This window comes from Dendronephthya gigantea, unplaced genomic scaffold, assembly GCF_004324835.1.
Source record: "Dendronephthya gigantea isolate DGI-Jeju-01 unplaced genomic scaffold, DenGig_1.0 000046F, whole genome shotgun sequence".
Lineage (NCBI taxonomy): Eukaryota > Metazoa > Cnidaria > Anthozoa > Malacalcyonacea > Nephtheidae > Dendronephthya > Dendronephthya gigantea.
The window spans coordinates 1,413,547-1,432,836 of NW_021163056.1; the positions used below are offsets into that span (position 1 = coordinate 1,413,547).

Genomic DNA, 19,290 nt, shown 5'->3' on the forward strand with positions numbered 1-19,290 from the left:
TGCACATGCGGACATTGTAGAGTAGAGTTGTTACAGGACGCCAGAGAATATCGTTGTTGCAAAGAAATTCTCGAGGGCATGGTTAAGTTTACGAATGGGGGCAAGGACGCAGCATGCATAACACAACATTGGGACTATGCTGTGGTCACACACCGGACTGTGTTAAAGACTGCAGGAGCTTTTCTCTCCGACAAGTCCGGGAAAAAATATCATAAGCCAACAAGCAGGACACAAGATCGGCAAAATGAGTATGTACATATTTGTACAACATTGCTATTTATGTTCTCATGTGTACAAATTAGTACTAATAGGTCGAAATACAGAGACTTTTATCGATTTCGGCTATACACAACAAAAATATGTAACACACACGTGAAATTAACGACTCATTGCTTGATTATTTAGGTATTTACGAGCGGTGGCATATAGATGGGTGGTGAGATGGATATTTGGCATGCTGGGGTGGGACAATTCTAGACCGCTTCCAGCTTGCCTGTATCATGAAATAAGGAAAAGATTTTTATCTTCAAGTACAACCGGATACAAAGAATCGACGCAGAGAACTTGATGTTTTGAAAGGGAGAAATAATTGTCTGCACTTTGAGTTTCCTAAATGTGATATTAGTAAACTCCCATAATAGATACGAGGGCACACATTAAAAGGAAAAGTACAGTGAATTTATTACTTTAATTTCTCGTTATCAGGTATGTTATATTATACAATATGCCAATATGAATGTATATATTCTTTATTTACTAACTATTTTGTTGTTGACCAGCTGTATTTGATTCACATATGCTTTTTTGATGCCCTTTCATTGGTTGCCCACATTTTCTGCAACAAGGTGCCTTGCGGTTTTGCTTGCTAGCAGATTTTGACATTTCTTTCTGTTGGTCTTGGTGTTGAATATCACCTAAACAAATAAAAAATACAGGATACTATAAAGTACAAGATACTATAAAGCTTACATGTACACAATTATGTGATAAAAGCAAACCAAGTACTAACTTGAAGGAAACAACTCAGTTAGTTTTCTTTTCCTTTGTGTTTGATTTCTGATAGCTTCCTCCTTACTCCTGTGCTGAGAAAACTGGCTGGTCAGTGAACCAGGTTCCTTAGCTTTGTATGTTTCATACGTCTTTTTTAAATCTTCCTTGTTGCATTTGTACAGAAGTTCATGACACATTTAATCTATATAATCTTGAGGAGATGTTATAATAATAACAACATTAGTAATAATTTATGGATTCATACCATTTTACACATTTATTTATACATACTATATGATGCTGGAACAGAAATTTCCCTGACCATTTCTTCACCCAATTTATATTTTGGGTAGGTGACCCTTATATATGGAATGCCTTTCTTGGACATCTTTGTCACCCTATGGGTATTTTCATTGAAGTGTAAACATGCTAGAATGTGCCTAGGTGTAAAAAAATTCACATAAGTTCCAATATTTTTATCCAATATTACTATTATTGTATACAGTCTGCTCATAAGTAATTACTTTAAGCACAGATTGTGTACTAACCTGCAGTATGTTCCTAACCAAGAAAAGTGAATCATTTTAGGATGCCAATGGTTTAACACAGAATGAAAACCCTCTAAAGAGCTAGTTTGGACAACACGTGAAAGCTTTTTGATATCTTTGACTAAGATTTTCTTTGTCAGAATATTTTTGAGCTTCTGGTATGGTTTCGATCCTATGAAAGATAAAAAACAATGAGATGTTGAAAATCACCTTTCACATGCAATCTAGGAATGTGCCATTTCTACCACGTACCAATTTTAATCCACTTCTTAGTTTCGGTAATTTCACCATGATTACATTTGTCATACAATGCATTTGGATGTCCTTCATGCTCATTGTTGACATGCCTCATGAAAGACAACCACTTTGCTTCTATAAGGGAAGCAAAACCAGGCTTGGTTGATACAGCACACCAATATATGTGGTTTCTGATGGATTTCTCCCATTCTTTTAGTATCTCGCAGTCTTTCTCTTTGCTTGCCTTTAGTACTTTCTTCACAGTTGACTTTGCCTGGTGCCAAATATCATAGTAGTGTGTGGTATCCTTTTGTGTGTGGATCGAATCCATTTTCCAATACCGCGGTGACGATCAGACACGAATGTCTTAATTGGAAGCTCCTCCTTGACTATTATCGCGTCAAATGAATGCTCGGCACCTTCCAACTCCATTTTATTACTACTCCCAACCTCATTGGCCTGTAAGAATAAGGTAATACAGTAGTAGAACGGGTGCACCCCTTAAACCATTTCTAGACTTCGCCTGGTGCGCAGCGGTAAAAATATGCCTGAAGTTAAAGGAAATTAAAATACCTGAAGTAGTTCGAAGTGTACAAGTTTTGTCAGGTTACAATTCAACATTGTATAACACCCATACTTTGCGCTGTGTCCCATGCTATCGAATCTACCATCTCCAGCCCAAACGCTATCTTTTATACCCTTCAGCTGACCGATTAATACAGCCCAGATTTCTCCCAGTATTGCAGTATTAATGGGAACAAAAATTTCTTCTGATGGTAGAAAAAAGTCCTAGCACAGTACATTTTAAGGCCCATATGCCTGAATAACAGCAGAACCTTACTAATTGAGGATCCAGACATCAGAATCGCAAAACTCAGTAAAATATTACCAGCAGGATACTTTCCCAGGACCAACGGTTGACTCCTCCACGTATAACCTTTGCCATGATTTGCATGTTTGTTGCACTATTGCCATTGATCCATGCATTTTGACATTAACACTTGGTGATTGTGCCTTGCATTCAAAACAGAACAATGAGAACAGTGAAACCAACATACTGTAGAACACAATAAATTTTGGTTCACTATCAGCTGATCTAAAATAAAAGATAAATTATTTTTTAGAGTTCCGGAGGATAACGCTTGTTGCAATATGTTATAAATAAAAAAGACCTACCTCACATCGGGCGATGTATTTTTATCTTCCGTTTCGCAAAGCTCGTCATCATCTGATGCGTTAGCTTCTTCGTCCTCCATGTTGGCGTTCCAGTCTGGATCTTTTGTTTCCCCTCTTAAATCATCATCCGAACTATCCCCCATTAATTCATCATCGAAATGACATGCTTCGTCTAAAATACCAATATCTTCACATGTTTCGTGTTCTGCTTCATCAGTGCTGCTTTCTTCAGAGGACAAATCTTTTCGCAAATATTCAACTAACTAAAACGATAAACACAATAAATCAGTGAAATGATCAATCACATCCAGGTGGCCAAAACGCAATGTTTTTACGAGATAAAATGGTGCTGTGTAATAGCTAATATATAAGTAATTGGTTACAACAAACCTTTTGGAGGTTTATATTCTCTTTTCGCAACTTTAGATTACGCTTCTTTTGCTTCGATTGCAACTTCTGAAGCTTTTCAATTCTCTCCTGTTTTGCGGAAATGCGGTAGCCAAGCCTAGATGCACTGTGTCACTGTGTCTGTCGCGCAAAGCAAGCACGCAATTCTAGCTGATGTTTTCTAAGTAGAGGTGAGAAAATACTAATCAAATTCCGGTTTATTTTAAGTGCAAAAACACGCAATGTGAGCATCACAAGTGATTGTAAGTGAACGCAAATAATATGATAAGTATATCGCGTCTGAAGCAGCTACAAATTCTATAACATGAATTGTCGTATACCATGCACGCTTATGCAGCCATGCGCTTATGCATCAATATGGTATGATATCAGTCATATAGATAGATAGCCTACATATTCAGTCCTAATGTAGATATTTCGTATTAATTTTAGGAATGCAATTTTCTAGTATTAGTTACTACTCTACATTGTTTACTATAGTTGATATCACTTTTACATAATACGCCGTATGTATGCGGTACGTCTGAAACCTCAAGATGCGGTATATAGGCAATATAGCTAGTCTCTTGCGGCATAAAAAGTGTATTTTAGGCTGCTACGATTCTACGTGTTGTTATTATATTCTGTCAATAAATTAAAATTCGTGACTACAAAAAGCGGATTCGTCAAAATCGCTCCGGAATCCCAATTCTACATAGATGCAACTATATAACATTGTAGTAATGCATATCAAAAGATCGAGCTGTGTCACACTGCCTACGTCATTTGCCGCGCGATGGAATGTTAGGAATTTTGCCAGTAAATAGTCTCAAAATCGAACTTTAATCGTAAATTTCACAAACTTCTAGTTCGAATTTTTCGACAAAGTTGGTATATTTATGATCGGAAAAGACGAAATTTTAAGAAAATGCAAAAAACCCGATATCGAAATTTTCATTTCATATACACTTTAAACATGTCAAAGTAAAACAGTATGAACCTGTTAAAGGACATTGGCAACGAAAATTTTTATTCGCCAAATCTGTTAAAATCATTTAGGAAATACTTAATTTAATGTTTTTGTGTGTCTATCGCATTTAGTTCTTGAGAAAATTTCCAAAAATGTTCATCGGTGGTCCGCCATTTTGAAAATAGAGGCTTATGCTAATTTATGCTAGCATACATTTGTGACGTCATTTGATGGGTTCGGGAAATATGATTATATAAACTATTGTTGTAGATTTATACTAAAGCTAAGGGATATTATGCAATTTTAAATCGATTTCCTTCGCGTAATTTATGCACGTCCGAGGATGTTTTTCCCGCAACGCGATTAACTTTCTAACCGCACTGCCCCCATTCTTCTGTGTGAGACAGGCGGTTTCCTTTCTCGTGCCGGCGTATATATGTTTGCGCACATATTTTCCCCTTTTTACAAGTTTACTATATTTTAATATGAATGAATATATATGTATACTACACCACAATTCTACAGACAAACATGACATATGACACACTTTCACGACAGAATATTATTTGAGTTCACCACATGACGAAGCGCGTGTTTGTGAAATCGCTAACAATAGGTACGGTGGAAGGGCGAAGCTGTTGACTAGATAGCAGCAATTAAACACATATGATGTCGGCTAGGGTAAAAACAATATTACCCTGGCACGTTATAGAGTAACGGCATAGATCAGTGTGTTTTTTTTCTGGTTTGCCCCCTCGCCTAAGATCCGAGTTGAAAATACCGCCGCGTCTGTGCTGAAAGATTTTACAGAAAGCTGTGAGATATAAGGCAATAAACAAATTTAACTTTCTCATTGCTGCAAGACATAGCCTCGTGTAATCATGTCGTATTGCCTGGTATATGGCTGTAATAGCGACGCAAAAAAAAATCCTTCTGGGTTACATTTCTTTTTGTTCCCATCTGGAAAATCTGCATCTCAGCAAAAAAGAAGAAAGACATGGGTCAAATTTTGCAAACGCAAAGCATTTAAGCCGTTATCAAACAGCAGAATATGTTCCTTGCATTTTGCTGAAGACGCTTTTGAACCTGGACATTCGCCTCAGTTCTTGAGTCGTTTAGGATGTGAAGAAACGTTTCATGTCCAGTTAAAAAGAGATGCTTTACCAACCTTGAACAAACCCCTAACAAATGCAAGCACTAGTAAAGCAAGGACTCTTACAGAGAACAGGCAGCAAAAAAAGGTACTGCATGATTTTGAATTTCGACAATCAGTGGCGTAGCCAGCACCACAGTCAAGGTCCTGCTCATCGAGCACTGAATGTGCAAGCATCCTAGGGGGGTCTGGGGGCATGCTCCCCCAGGAAATTTTTGATATCTGGAAGCCTGGAAACAGCATTTGCGGCATTCTGGGGGCAGTATCAACAAAAAAATTGCCCTAACCTGCAACTCTGATAGACCATAAATGGCTCAGAGAATAAAGCTTTTGCACTGTAGAAGTCAAATAGACAACGCTCATCATAGCCAGAAAGTAAAAGAGTTGCAAAATTGCATTTCTGTATTGCTGCAACTAAATATGCCATGGCCCATTACTCCTCGTTTTATTTTCAAATTGCAAGTACACACACTTAGCGCAAATTGGCTCACGATTGACAAAGACGATGTCACCTTGTTTTCAAAATATCATTTAACGAGAATGAAGAAACAGAGAACAATGAAACGTACAATAGTGCACAATGCACTAGTGACTGCTCATAACATGATGAAAAGTAAGAATATAGATAATATCTAATACAGTATCAGTATGAACAGAATGGTAAATGCAAAAGAAGTAAGAAGTCACTAAGAACTATTAAACACATTACACATATGTATATTGCAGTGAAAAGGTGCAACTATGCAAGGGTGCACAAAAGACCACTCATACATGATGAATGAATATTTATTGGGGTCACCACACCTTAAGTGTGGGTATCTCCATATTAGGAGAAAAAATATATAAGATTTTATATGTTTTTAATACTTTCTTAAACACATAGGTTACAATGAAAAGGTGCAAGAGTGCACAAAGGACTGCTCATACATGAATTTAAAGTAAATATTCCATTCAATATGAACAGGGATGGCCCATTATTTATATATTGGGGTCACCACACTTGTGGATATCTCCCCTAGAACCAATTAGAAGAATATATTTTTATGATTTTAATATTTTCTTTAACACATATATTACATGAAGTGAAAAGGTGCAAGAGTGCACAAAGGACTGCTCATAAGCAATTAATGAATGAATAGTAACTATTCAATACAGTGTGAACAGATGGCCCATGGGGTCACCACACCAGCAGTGAATATCTCCCCTTGGACCAATTAAATGTATATACGAATAATTTTTTAAAGTTTTTATATTTTATATAACAGGCTATTACAATAAGGTGCAAGAGTGCACAAAGGACTGCTCATGATGAATTAATTATAAAAATTGAACCCATTTAGCAGGGATGAACTAGTAATGAAATAGTTATACTTACATTTAACAGCTAATGTCTCTTATACTTAACCTGTCTACTATTTGTAAAGAAAGGCAAGTCTCCTTGGCTTCTCCACAAACTTCTCCACAACTTCACTATGTAGCACATTGGCATCTTTTTTTTTTAGAATGTCTCTATGGATTGAAATCCTACAAAGAGAACTAAGGCGCCCTTGACTCATTCTATTTCTCAAATAGGTCTTTACCCTTTTCAAGCAGGAAAATGACCTTTCAACAGAAGCACTAGTTACTGACAAGACAACATTCATTTTCATTAATTTGACAGCTTCAGGAATACTAGATTGGAGATTAAACTAAAAAATATAGGTTAGTAATTCATTACATGTGTCTTTATGAAAATCCTGATCCCTGTAAATGAAAGAAAGTTGGCTCTCAAGCATGGAGATATCATAAAGGGGCCCGTACATCTCTTTTAGTAAATTAATTTTCTCAGGTGGTATCACCCCACCCCAAGATGCAAATTTTTTTGGATTGACAAGATCTAAAAATGCATATTGTTTCATATCCTGAAACCTCTCATTCATACTAACAATGGAGTCGATAATCTCAAAATAAATTTGCTTATGGTTGTGTCTTTTCTCAAGTCTGCTTTCTGGTGGGCCCAATATATCTACTGCTTCTTGGTATAATTCAGAAAATTTATCATCACTACGAAGAGAAGAAACAAAGGTTACAAAACGCTGAATTCTTACCATACCATAGTTAAAGTCAGTTTGTTGGCCTTGCAGAATTTCATATAGGATTGATGATTGTTGGAAAATCTGTTGAAAAACACAGACCAAAAAGCAAAACAAAAAACTACTAATATTGTGTAGCAAACCAGATATCTTTCCCAATGATTCTCCATCCCAGCTTCCAGGCTCATCCACTTCTCCAAGAAAAATGTCATGAAGTTTCTGGTAATTTCTATGCAAGACACTTATCACACGAGATCGATAGTACCACCTAGTATCACCAGGGCTGGGGAACTCTATTTGATGAGAATTAAGAAAGGCTTTTCTTTGAGGGGCATTACTAGTAAAAGTACAAAATGCTCCTATATCAACAAAGAAAACTTTAACAGGGGCTATAGATGAGGCAGACTGACACAAAACTAGATTTAATCTGTGAGCTGCACAATGAACAAAGTATGCAAAAGGATATTCTTGACGCACTCGAACCTGGACACCACTAACATGACCAGACATAACAGCAGCACCATCATAGGTTTGCATCACTAATTTATCCTTGATGTTGGAATGGGGACTAAGCTTATCCTTCACAAACTGGGATATGGCAGCAGCATCTCTCTTTGTACTGACATCTCCAAATCCCAATTGTCTTTCTACTATCTCACAACCTTTATCCATACGGACTATCATGCTTACCTGTTCCTTAGTTGAGACATCAGAAGTTTCATCAACCTGCACACTGATGAAGGTACACTCGTTAATCTCCTTAAAAATAGTATCTTCAATAATGGAATCAAGGCAACAGATTAAATCATTTTGTATTTCAGGAGAGACCCCAGTGAAATGTGAATCTCCACCCTGACCAGATTCAGCTAGTCTGCCATGCAATCGTCGTTCAAATACGGAATCTAACTTAGCATAGGACTCGAGTAACTCCCTGTAATTACCGCAGTTCAAGCTATCTTCAGATTCATCATGGCCTCTAAACGCCAACTCCTGTTTGGATAAATACAAAACAGCCTCAGTTATGGGTTTTAAAATTTCTCTGTTTTGCCTTACCTCCTCATTGTGGCGTTGTATCTCGTCCCTTCTTGCTTGGGAGATAAGAGAATCCACTCGAGCACCGGAACCGTACGTCTTCCAGGTCTTGAAAGCAGCCATGTGTGACTTCGCCTTTTCATGCTTTTTGCAATCAGAGAGGAAGCCATGCATGTCGCTATAACCATTCTTGCTCCAAGTCGGCGACTTTCCAGGGCAAAACAAAAGACACGGCCAGCAAAATAATCTTTTTAACTCTGTGCTACCACAAAGCCAATCCTTCTTTTCATACCAAGCCATTTGAAAAGATCTCCCTCTCGCACTAATACTCAAATTCGGCACTGGCCTTTGCTTAACAATAACATTTTGTTCCGCAGTTGCTTGAACAGAAAATGAGTTTCTTAACAAAGAATTTATGATATCAGCTTCAGTTGAAGCTAGATTCGTCACGCTTGCTGAAGCCATTACAAAAACACTCGCTCAAAGACAATAACTATGCAAACTACGCTCAAGTGTGTGTACTCATGCGGAAACCTCGCAAGAAAAGGCAATACAATATGCAGCTCCTGCCTTGTCAAGATAGGAGTGCGGAGTTGTAACCAGCCAATTATGAGTGAGTAAGAGGCCATTTATCCAATCAGAATTGAGTATTTTCTTTTATAGAATATTATAGCAGCTCCTGCCTTAGCAAAATAGCAGGAGTGAGCCATTGATCTATATATATTATAATTATATCATATATATGTCATATATGTTATTAGGCCTGAAGCATCAATGCGTGGGATCAATTATATTTGCTGGCGCGAGCTTCCGAGTGGTAACTGTTGCTAGAAACGAATCGAAAAATATAGTTGCGGAATATATAAGGCTTAGGCTTCAAAATTATTTCATACATTTTTTTGGAGTGGTTTTTTCAAAATTTTGGGGAAATTTTTAGTCCTGCTGGGCAGGACGAGCAGGACCGGTAGCTACGCCACTGTCAACAATTAAATTTCACTTCAGTGCTACAATCTCGAAGCTGTACGGTAAATATTTACAATTCTTGTCAACAATTACAGGGAATATCTGAACTTCTAAAACCGAAGGCAGAGGGGTGTTCAACAATAGAATCAGAAGATTCAACTGATGAAGAACTATGTGATGAGCCAGGCACATCGGGGACATTCGACATATCGATCGAATGTCCAACAATGAGCCCTCAAACCTACAGCCGAGAAAAATCCACCCAAACGCGCCAGAAACTAGGGAAAAGGTCAGTGAAGATCCAGACCATTATGACAGCAACATCCACATTTTTTCAAACAGAAATTAATGTGCCTGTGACTATCTCCAGATCTGTCTCGCAACAGTCACAACTCGAAATTATAGACAATGAAAAAGAACTTGTCGAGATAGAGGAAGAACTTGTCCATGAAACCGCAACAGAAGTTGAAGCACGTAGTCGAACAAGCGACGAATCACTAACAGAACAAACTACAGAGTTTGTTCCATTTGACATTGAGGCATCATCCACAGAGAGCGAGGAAAGCAACAAAGATCTGGATTCGAACAGGCGGACATTGCTAGTCAAATGCAAATCCTCTCAAGACCAGATTAGATTTATTATTTTTGAAGACGCCATAGTCGAGGCGTTTGGGAAGTGTGGTCAATGCGAATCAGATTGTGTTGTGTCGATGGAAAATCAGATTGGCGCATCGTGCAAAATTAGCAGCCTCTGTACAAGCGAAAGAAATCACCATTTTGAATGGATAACTGGTCCGTCGCTGTTCAAAATGCCAGCATTTCATTTGCTGTTGGCATCTGGAATCTTAGCGACAGGTATGGAAACATCTAAAGTTCTTCGACTATTTAACGCCTTGAACATACCTAATGTGAAGCAAAGGGAGATGTCAAATATTATAAAGAATTACACCATTCCCGCGGTATACAAAGTCTGGCAAGATGAACAAGCTGCTAGACTGCGAGAAATAGAAGGTGAACCCATTGTGATTGCGTCGGATATGCGTGTTGACAGTCCTGGCCACACAGGTTTATTTGGGTCGGGAAGCACTCTTGACATGGGAAGAAATCTAATATTAGACACGCAAGTAATCAAGGTGAGCAAATATTTAGTTTTTGATTTTGTATGGCAGTTTAAAACATTTAATGTAAGTTGTTTTGATTTTTTATAGTCAACAGAAGTAAAAAATTCAAATGCCATGGAGCTGGAGTCTCTAAAGAGGCAATTAAACTACATAGAGGACAGAGACATCCAGGTAACCAAGTTGGTAACAGATCGCCATACCCAGGTGTCAGCATTCATGGCAAATGAGAAACCTGGAATTGAGCATTCCTATGATGTGTGGCATGTTGCAAAAGGTAACAAAATTATGTATGTCTGGCTATTATTTGAATTTCAGTTCCATCCAGCATAACTGACAGTTCAGTGAACAATTGCATACCAGTATGTCACCCTCACTGATTAGAATATGAGAAAAATGTTTTAACATTTTTAAGGTGAGAAGAAAAAACTTACAAAGATTGCCAAAAAAAAGAAATTGTTTCGAACAGCTGAACTTTATTACTTTGTTTACATTTTATATATCGTTTTGTTAACCCGCGCGGGACTAGGCGCGAGATCGCGAAAAGGGGACTAGGACGTTGCCAAGGCAACGAGAACAACGTGGTCGAAAGATCGTATTAATGTCGTCTTAAAGCTATTGTAAGGGCGTTTTATATGTCAAATAAAGGTGTTTATTTAAATCGAAAGTCGCCAGTAGAGTAAAGCCTGCCGTCTCTAACAGCTGGTCCTTCGAAAGCCGGATGAAATTATGCCTGATACGAATGAAATCGAGAAATTTCGATCGAAAAAGAAGGTTGCAAAGTCGAGCATAACTCGAAATATAAACCGAGTTAGGGAGCTCATAAGCAATAAAGACAGCGTCACTAAGGTACGTCAATATGCCAAAAATATTGAGGATGCAAGACAAAAGGCTTGTGACATTATAAGAGAACTGGAACAAATAGATCCTACGTCTATTGAAACTGATGGAGAATGGCTTGTACAGGTTGAGATGGATGTGACCGAAGCCCTAGGTGAGGTTGGAGACTATCTTGTAGAATCTAGTCAAGAAAAGCCTGTGAGTTCTTCTGTAAATAATAATGAACAGTCTGTTGTACAACCTACTGAGCAGTTAAACGAACAGTCGTCTCAGTCAACGGGCGAAGATCCCACAGTTGTGTCTGGAGGAAGTCAACACAGCCGTTCGGGTGGCTTGAAGGGGGTAAAGGTACCAACTTTTGATGGAAGCCCGGACAAATGGCCATATTTTTGGGGTATATTTAGTGCACTTGTGGACAAAAATAACTCTTTGTCTGATGCAGTGAAATTGGCACATCTAAATAACTCTATCAACAGCAAAGTGAGAGAAGTAGTTGCCTGTTTGACGGGGGAGCCAGGGGATTACCAAAAGGCCAATAAGTTACTTAGTGATAGGTATGGGGACCCCGTGAAGTCGTTGATGCTCATTTGCGCCGCATAACAAATTGGCATTATATTAGAGAAAAAGACCGTGAGGGATTTGAGCGATTTGCCGATGCCTTACAGGCAGCCGTATTTGCCCTAGATAAGCCAGATTATAAGCATGAGCTAAGTAGCATACCCCTCTGCACGCAGTTAGTCCGCAAGCTGCCCCCTAGTGAGAAGGATGAGTGGGTAAGGCAAATTGAGCGCAAGCAGGCAACTGAAACAGTTGAGGGATTAGCAACATGGGCCCAGTCACGAGCTAGATCAATGCGCAAACGTGATCGCTATAATGACCCAACCCGGCAACGGGATGACCCTAAGTTACACCCAAAGTTTCCGCCAAGGAAGTCTTTGCTAGCAAAGAGGGTAGGGAAATGTGCATTGTGTGAGAGTGCTGAGAAACATAAGGAGAGTGAATGCCCAGGGTTTTTAGCTGCTAGCGTGAATCAGCGTTGGGAAATTGTCAAATCAAAAAGGGTATGTTTTGGTTGTTTAGGGCTAGGGCACCAGCGCCGCCAATGCACTGCGCCTAAGTGTGGAGTTGATTCTTGCGAGAAAGGCCACCATAAGCTTCTTCATGTTGCGCCTAATTTACCTGCGCCTATTTTACCCACTGCAGGCCAAACCCTTGAGCCACAAGGGGTTCACTGCGGCAAAGCACAAGCAAAGGTTCCAAGCCAGAGTAAGGTTGCGCTAAAAACCATTGTTGTCCCTTTTGTTAGCGACAGTGGAGAAATAGTGAGGGGGGCTGTACTCTTAGATTCAGGGAGTGAAACAACACTGATTAGGACTGGGTTTGCCAAACAGTTAGGGGTACAAGGTCAAAGGCAAAATCTCACTGTTGATGCTGTGGGCGGAGTGCGTACCACACTTAAGTCGCAACATGTTCGTCTTCCGTTTGCTCCATCCGTGACGAAAGTTGATGTATATGCATGGACTATAAAGAACATATGTGAGCCAGTCCAGGCTATTGACTGGACTGAGATAAAGAAACGATATGAACATTTGCATGATGTCCCTATTGAGTCAGTGGGGGACATGACGGTGGATGTGTTACTTGGTCTTGATGCTGCCTCCTTGATGGCACCATTGGATGTGAGGCGTGGTGAGTTTGGGGAACCATATGCAGAGCTGACATCACTCGGTTGGGTAGTTGCTGGTCCGGTGCCGGTCTCGAACAGTCAAGGAAAGCGTATATTGCGGGTGCAAGTGTCAGAAGAAGAGCAAGATGCCAATTATCAATTGCGAAAGTTTTGGGAGATCGATACTTTCGGAGTTCGTGTAGAAGCCACCACCCAGTTTACGCGAAGCGACCAAATAGTCATGGACATGATGAATGAAACGTGTCGTAAAGTAGAATCAGGTTACGAGATGGGATTGCTTTGGAAAGTTGATAGACCACCATTACCGAACAACTTTGAGACAGCCTTGAGTCGTCTAGAGTCTGTAGAACGACGTCTACAGAAGGATCCCAAACTTGCTGAGGGATATTGCAAAGCCATCAACGCATATGTGGAGAAAGGGTTTGCCCGCAAACTGACGCCTGAAGAGCACATTGTTAATGGAGAACAATGGCTGCTGCCACACCACCCAGTAATCAGTCCACACAAACTATTACCAAGAGTTGTGTTTGACTCTGCAGCAAAACACAAGGGTGTCTGCCTCAACGACTGCCTCGAAGCAGGGCCAAGCCTTCATAATGATCTGCCAGGTATCTTGTTGCGGTTCCGTGAACGACCGATTGCACTCGCAGGTGACGTCTCAGATATGTTCTGCCATGTTCGTTTGAGAGAAGAAGACTGCAAGTATCATCAATACCTGTGGCGTGACATGGACTCAACCAGACCACCAGACGTCTATGAAATGAACTGCCTAGTGTTTGGTGACAAGTCGTCACCATGCGAGGCAAATTTTGCCGTTATCCGAACGACAGAGGATAACAAAAAGCAATGGCCAGAAGCAGCTGCTGCCGTGAGACGTGACATCTTTGTCGACGACTTCTACTCTTCCTGTGTTGGTGTGCCCCAAGCGGTGACTTTACGAACAGACGTCACTGCTCTGATGGCTAATGGAGGTTTTCCTATGCGAAAGTGGCTGTCATCATCGCCAGACGTACTATCAACAATACCCGAGGCCGATCGAGCCATTTCAAATGAAATCCTACAACATGGTGACCTGCCATCTGGGCGAGCATTAGGGATCAGATGGGATGCGCAATCAGATACTCTAGGACTTGCCTATGCTCATCTTGATCGTCCATCTGTGCAATTGACGAAACGGGGTGTTCTTACGAAATTAGCTGGCCTATATGATCCATTGGGATGGTCAAGTCCATTTACGGTTCGTGCGAAGATTATCCTGCAACGAACATGGTCCCGGGGCCTAGATTGGGACATGCCCTTGCCAACTGATATTGCTGCTGAATGGTCAAAGTGGGAGTCCGAGATGCCTGCTCTAAAGTCCTTTGCTGTCCCTCGTTATGTCTACAGTTGTCAGCAGAAACGTTAACGAGAGAACTTGTGGTTTTCTGTGACGCATCCGAGGATGCCTGCGCTGCTGTCGCCTACGTACGTGCCACTTTGACTGACGGGGAGATTACGTGTCATCTAGTGATGGCGAAGACACGCCTTATGCCACTGAAGACCATATCGATACCTCGCGGAGAGTTGATGGGTTGTCAACTAGCAGTGCGCCTCGCGAAGACTATCTGTGAACAGTTAGATCTGAGCATGTGCCACGTAACGTACTTGACGGACTCGACGACGGCGATCTGGTGGATCCGTGGTGAGCCCCGCAACTTTCGACCCTTTTGCAAATCGTGTGGCTGAGGTGATATCTGAAAGCGATCCAGGGCAATGGCATCACGTACGGACGAAGTTGAATGTGGCAGATATCGCAACCAGGGAGCAGCTGCCGTTGACATTCAAGGAGAGTCAGGTGGATCACAGGACCTGATTTCTTGAGATCTGACAAGTCAGAATGGCCGATTGATGACGTATGTCGTTCTGCTGCCCGACGAAGGCCGAAGCTGAATTGAAGAAGAAGGTCCTACGAGTACAAGTCCAAGCTACCAAGCTAATCGATCCAGCTGCTTATTCGAGCTGGCTCAAGCTTCTCGTGTCACAGCTTGGGTTATGCGAGTTTGTCACAACCTACGAAACGAAGATAAATGCAAGAGTGAAGCGCTGGGTGTCCAAGAATTGGAGAAAGCCAAATTGTATTGGATCAAGTGGGCACAACGAGATCGGTTTCCAGCTGAGGTCGAAGCACTGTCGAAAGGTCGCCCGGTTTCTCGAGACAGTCGAATTGCCAGTCTTGACCCGCAGCTAGTTGATGGAATACTACGTGTCGGTGGACGAATTGACAAGACTGAACTGCCGTGGGATGCAAAACACCCGATTATACTAGACCACGCGCATGACATTACCCGTCTGATCGATTATCATCGCAAGTTGATCCATGCTGGAGTTGAACATGTATTCAATCACATCCGAGAAAGGTATTGGATTCTACGCGGTCGTGCGGAAGTCAAGAATTGCACGCTCAAGTGTCCGCTCTGCCACCGGCGTCGCGTCCGTCCGATGACCCAGAAAATGAATGATCTACCTGACATACGTCTTAGTGTTCCATTCCAGCACGTGGGTTTGGATTACGCGGGGCCATTTTCCGTCCGTAATCGAGTCGAGAAGCGGTACATCTGTTTGTTCCCCCGTCTTCATATGCGTGCTGTGCATCTTGAAGTAGCCCATAGCCTGGAGGCGGATTCGTTTATCATGGCGCTTCGACGTTTTCAAGCTCGCCGAGGAAATCCAGTGCGTATCCTGAGCGACAACGGGACGAATTTTGTCGGCGCGGAGCGTGAGTTACGGGAAGCGTTGAATGAGCTTGATCCTAAACGTGTTGCTGATGAACTCAGTGCTCGGGGAGTAGAATGGAAGTTCAACCCGCCAGCTGCCCCATGGTTCGGTGGAGCATGGGAGTCTCTGGTAAAGTCTACAAAACGTGCAATGAAGGCAATCATGGGTAACGTCCTCACGGTTGATGAAGTCTTTCTCACAGTAATCGCTGAAGTAGAGTCTCTCCTGAATTCTCGCCCACTCGTGTATGGTGGGAGTAGCAGTTCACCCACGGATACCAGTGTCCTAACCCCCAATCACTTCCTTCATGGGCGGGCAAGTTCAAATCTTACGCCAGGAGAATTTGTCAAGCAAGATATGTCGTTACGGCGTCGATGGCGTCACAGTCAGTTTTTGGCGAATCAGTTCTGGAAGAGATGGAGGAAAGAGTATGTACCGCATCTGATTGAACGCAGCAAGTGGCGTACGATACAAAGAAATCTTCGTCGAGGGGACCTCGTGCTTATCGTGGAAGACAATGTTCCAAGAGGTCAATGGCGTCTTGGTCGAGTCATGGCACCGATTGCCAGTGCAGACGGACTCGTGAGGTCAGCCGAAGTCGTGACAAAAACTGGGACTTATACCCGTCCGGTGGGCAAGTTGGCGTTGCTAGAAGCGCACCATGAGGAAGAGTGACGTTTCCCGGGGTTCACGCCACGGGCGGGGGTGTTTCGAACAGCTGAACTTTATTACTTTGTTTACATTTTATATATCGTTTTGTTAACCCGCGCGGGACTAGGCGCGAGATCGCGAAAAGGGGACTAGGACGTTGCCAAGGCAACGAGAACAACGTGGTCGAAAGATCGTATTAATGTCGTCTTAAAGCTATTGTAAGGGCGTTTTATATGTCAAATAAAGGTGTTTATTTAAATCGAAAGTCGCCAGTAGAGTAAAGCCTGCCGTCTCTAACAGAAATTCAAATCAATTGGGCCATGGATTGGGGTAAGTCTGACATATAATTTGTGGAAAAATATATGGAATATATGGTGTATAGTATAGAACCTACTTCAGATGTTACAGATTGTTCAATATATTTTACTGTCCCTCTTACAAAAATATATTTGTTCATTTCTTTGAGAGTCAATCATCTACTGGGTTGGTGCTTCTGGAGCGACCAAAGATGAAAGGGAAGAAAAGTGGCTTAGCATCCTCAATCATATAGTGGACATTGAAGGCCATAAAATTTTCACGGAATGTCTACATGGCACACTTGAAAGACAGTGGTTAAAGCAAGGTAACTTGCAGAAGATTTAATGCATTTGTTGGAATTAAATAAAATCAATTGCTAATTTATTAATAAACATATGTCCATCTCAGGATCAGCTGCCTACAAAAAGCTAGAGGAAATGCTAACCAAACCTTGACTCATCACAGCCATTAGAAAATTGTCCCAATACCATCAAACATCTGGCTTGGAAGCAAAACATGCTTTGGACAACACCCTTGCTTCAAAGAACACATATCATTCATATCACTCATTAAGTGCAAGGTTGGTTTTTATTGCTTGACATTGTTTGAAATTAGGCCATTATAAACAACACATTCCATTTTCATATTATTCAGGTTGTATTGTTCAAACTTGCATTTCAATGAGAACAGTGATAGAAAGCAAGCAACTACATCTGAGGGGAAATTAAGATGGACAATCGCTTACCCAAAGGCATTTAAGGGGGAAAAGGCTGTTACCAAACCATTGAAAGAAAAACCAACATATGGTAAGTACTTAATTTTGCTTCTGTATAAACCTGACTATATTACAAGCAGGTAAGGTCAATAGTCAATAAGAGTTGGAGACAAAAAGTATTTCAAGTATACCTACTGCTGCTGTAAATATACTTTAACAACATAATTAAATAATATTTTAATTATATAGGATATGTACAATTGATACTCAAGGAAACTATTCAATTGAGAAAACAATATCCAACTATCAAAAAGGCAAAAGACCATGCAAACAATGTGCTTCCAATTGAACCGGCAACACTTGTTGAAAAGTATTTGGTAGGAAAAGAGAGACCTTCCAAGGAAGAGGTGATAACCAGCAGAAAGTCACGATTCAGTACGCCAGCCCTACCTACAAATAGCAAATACCATATAAACAATGGGATCTAATTTGTAATAAAAACCGAAGCTAAAAGAGGCTCCTGTTCAATTAAAGTTAAGCATTTTTTTGGCCAAGTTCCCTAAGTTCAATTTCCAACTTTTCTAGTTCACTTTGTTTCTCCTTTACAGTATTTCTAAAACTAACCGACTTGTTAAGGAGTGCTCTCATTTCATCATTTTTAACACACTTAGTTGCCTTTGTGGCAAGATCATCCGAAGCCATGTTCAGGTTCTTAATATCACTTTCTAGTACTTTCTGGCTACCAAGTAGAAAAAATTATATCCAATTTAAAGGCAATTTTGCGACGAAAATTTGCATAAATTATATTGAAACCCTTGAGATAATTTTCAAATGTTGCCTAGTTACAGGCAAACAATGTGAATTCTCAAAGTATTGTTTTGATGAAAAGTTACCTTGTTTTATATTGGGATAATTTCTGCAAAGTTTCAGGGTAATTGATAAAAAGCATGTATTTTTTTCTAATTTTTGAATTTTACACCTCGGAAATGCTAAAATCTGGTTATGGGACACATTTGCATAGGTTCTATTTTGAAACAATTTTGAAACTATGCCACAGTCATATATTTATGTATATTAAATAATAGTGGTAATAGTCTTTCAGAATTTAACTTTTTCCATGTATTTCTGCAATCCACAGGCTGTTCATACTTTGCAAAATAGAAGTTCGAAACTAACCAACGCCCAACTTTGGCAAATCAATTCCTAGGGCACAAACCAATATATCTCTGCCCACATTTTTATATATAACTGCCATTTTTGTGGTCTGCACATTGAAAGAAAAGTTTTTAAGGAGCTTGATATCTTACAAACAGGCACTCATACCCACAGCACTAAGATTGTAGATGAAGCGAAGCATTCATAATTCAAATAATAGACAGACTTTGAACACAGAGTAGAAAACCTTTATTGAAAATAAAATGCATGTATTTATATAAAACAGAGTTCATCACAAATGAAAAAACATATGTTATGATTTGAATGGTAATCACAATGGAGAAATATGACAAAGTTCATCCTAATTCTCAAAAGCAGAATTATTTATGACCTTCCAGCATAATCTCTACTATGCCAAACACTGAAACAATCAAACTCTCCACACCTGCATGCATATACTTGTTGCACTGTGGCGCACTGCAAAAAGTTGTACACCTCTACCCGCTGCATAACATGCAACACAGTGTATTCGGACTCCCTCGGTT

The 19,290-nt window shown here is 40.4% G+C and overlaps 2 protein-coding genes and 1 pseudogene across 2 annotated transcripts; 2 read left to right on the forward strand and 1 right to left on the reverse strand.

Annotated features, from left to right (window-relative positions):
• Positions 1–1,256: 1,256 nt before the first annotated feature.
• On the reverse strand, positions 1,257–2,396 carry LOC114527761 (annotated as a pseudogene).
• Positions 2,397–13,108: 10,712 nt separating this feature from the next.
• On the forward strand, positions 13,109–14,578 carry LOC114527762. The gene has a single exon (XM_028549455.1). It carries the CDS (start codon positions 13,109–13,111, stop codon positions 14,576–14,578), a length of 1,470 nt encoding a protein of 489 aa, XP_028405256.1.
• A 626-nt stretch (positions 14,579–15,204) lies between these two features.
• On the forward strand, positions 15,205–16,602 carry LOC114527763. The gene has a single exon (XM_028549456.1). It carries the CDS (start codon positions 15,205–15,207, stop codon positions 16,600–16,602), a length of 1,398 nt encoding a protein of 465 aa, XP_028405257.1.
• The last annotated feature ends 2,688 nt before the right edge of the window (positions 16,603–19,290 follow it).

What these genes read in the sequence shown, in the direction of transcription:
- LOC114527762 (XM_028549455.1), top strand. Translation starts at nt 13,109, where the DNA reads ATGACGGTGGATGTGTTACTTGGTCTTGATGCTGCCTCCTTGATGGCA.
- LOC114527763 (XM_028549456.1), top strand. Translation starts at nt 15,205, where the DNA reads ATGCGAGTTTGTCACAACCTACGAAACGAAGATAAATGCAAGAGTGAA.